Source organism: Perkinsus marinus, assembly GCF_000006405.1.
Source record: "Perkinsus marinus ATCC 50983 genomic scaffold scf_1104296939620, whole genome shotgun sequence".
Taxonomy (NCBI): domain Eukaryota; phylum Perkinsozoa; order Perkinsida; family Perkinsidae; genus Perkinsus; species Perkinsus marinus.
In genome coordinates this window covers 1-2022 of record NW_003213150.1, presented here as the reverse complement: position 1 = coordinate 2022, position 2022 = coordinate 1, and the positions used below count along the sequence as shown (strand labels likewise).

Sequence of the window (2022 nt, the reverse complement as noted above, 5' to 3'; positions counted from 1 at the left end):
AAGGCCCATGCGCCACCGAATCGGCATTTCTCACTCGCATTAAAACCATATTCGAGGCCATTGATAGTAATGTATTGATTGACAGTATGACTACTCGTCTACAATGCGTAATCACAAACCAAGGCGGCCCTTGACGATGGAGATTATCCCATCCCATGTCCCATAGCTCACGTTTGCATGCGTTAAACGATCGATCGCCTTTAGAGTCTTCCGTTGGACTCTATTGAGGATTACTGATGGCACCCTTGTCGATCGCAGGACTATTTTGTAAGAGTCACTAGCATAGACTTTCTATAGTATCAAGTGACGACCCGATCATGTCCTCGTCCGGATCTCCTGTGCTCAAAGGTAGATTTATTTCTGGCAGTTGAGTAACATCCCTCATGCTCTTTACTGTGAATTTGCTAAGGTTGAGCAGCCTCCTGTGGACGCCTGAAGCTCTTCATGTAGCCCCAGAAGTGTCTTATAGTGAAATTGGTCCTACGAACACTACCTCGGAGGGTCTCAAGGTCATTACTAATGGCAAAGGGGGCTCTGTGATCCCAACGTTGAGCAAGTTCATGGGCGCTATGCTGTGGACCCGGGAAACCCAGAGAGGGAGTGAGAACTACTGCTCACTGCTACGGGGTAGTACCTAGTAGTTCGGGTTTCTTACTGCTCACTAGTACCTGTCGACAGGTACTTTTTTTGGTTTTTCGAATCGAGGAATAGTCCAGCAACTGATCCGATCTTCCTATGGGTTGACGGTGGCCCAGGCGGGAGCGGAACTGCTTCAGCGGTCGAATACAACGGTCCTTGCATGGTGAACAAAGAAGGAACTGCGACATCCATCCACCCGTAATTTGCCGACATCGATGATTTTCAAGATGAATGTTTCAGGAACTCGTGGACTAACAGGGCCAATGGCATCTGGTTGGATCAACCCACTGGGGTGGGTTACAGCAAAGGAGGGCCACCTGAGACAGCCATAGGAGAGATTGTGGAGAACATGTTAGTCCGAATCTCATGGGATTTCGTTAGATCTTCTTAGCCATCATCAGATACAGATTCGTGGAGGAGTTTTTCAGTCGATTCCCCAAGTACAGAGGCCCTTTCTATCTGAGTGGGATCTCATTTGCGGGTGAGAGAGCACACCACATTCATATCACTATCACTCCGATGTTCTGCGTCTTTCAGGCATTCAGCTCCCAGAGATCGCACATGCTTTGAAACAAGCTAGCGAGCCCCCAATAAACCTCAAGGGCATCATTTCCCAGAACGCAATTATAAATGCCGAAGCTCAATAGCCACCATTCAATTTGTATCTCTTGCTCTTGCACCAATTACATCACCCTCAGTGCCCAACCGCAACTTTCTCACCTTTTCGAGAAAGTTGTGCGAAATGTGCGTATACTTGTGAACTTCATGTCTACATTCTGTTGATCTTATCCTTTCACGAGTAACTGCTATAGCTTCTAGCAGTTCGTTCAAATAACCATCCTACGCTTTCTACTGCTAAAAGTTGTGGTCTGTAGCTAACTAAGTTAATCGAAGTTACTCGTTGATGACAATCTTGATATGACTATTGGGGTATCTGTCATTCCATTAACTTATTGTGCAGTTACTATCCGGACTGTAGTTGTGACAATCGATCCATGTTTTCGAGCATGCGTGAGCTATCAGCAAGGAAATTCCAGGCTTTCGTCCGCGACCTTGCGTAACATTGAGGAAAGAGCTCGTGTCGCGAACTGATCCGTCAGGAAAGGAACATTCCTACCAGGCAAGCCTCTGGAAGTATGGGTCGACGACATTTTCCAGACACCCAGCACTAGTGCTGGACGTCAATTCGCTTCGATAAGCACAAAGGTGGCTGACTATTTGGCGGTTTCCCTCGATACACGGACGGAAAGGAAAACTGGGGAGTTTTCACCGACTCTCAGGCTGTACTCAGAATCCTGTCGTCGAGATCTGCGGTGGCTCGTCGGGACAAGGCTAGGCAAATCACTCTGCTCTCAGCTGAAGTCCCGGACAAGGTCACCTTCC

The 2022-nt window shown here is 47.7% G+C and overlaps 1 protein-coding gene across 1 annotated transcript; it reads left to right on the top strand.

Moving 5' to 3' along the window:
* Positions 1 to 641: 641 nt before the first annotated feature.
* On the top strand, positions 642 to 1286 carry Pmar_PMAR002637 (conserved hypothetical protein; the record flags this gene model as incomplete). Its single annotated transcript, XM_002782492.1, has 4 exons — positions 642 to 837; positions 880 to 990; positions 1041 to 1120; positions 1177 to 1286. Coding segments are annotated over 4 exons (497 nt in total), but the record flags the coding sequence as incomplete, so codon positions are not given.
* Positions 1287 to 2022: the final 736 nt, after the last annotated feature.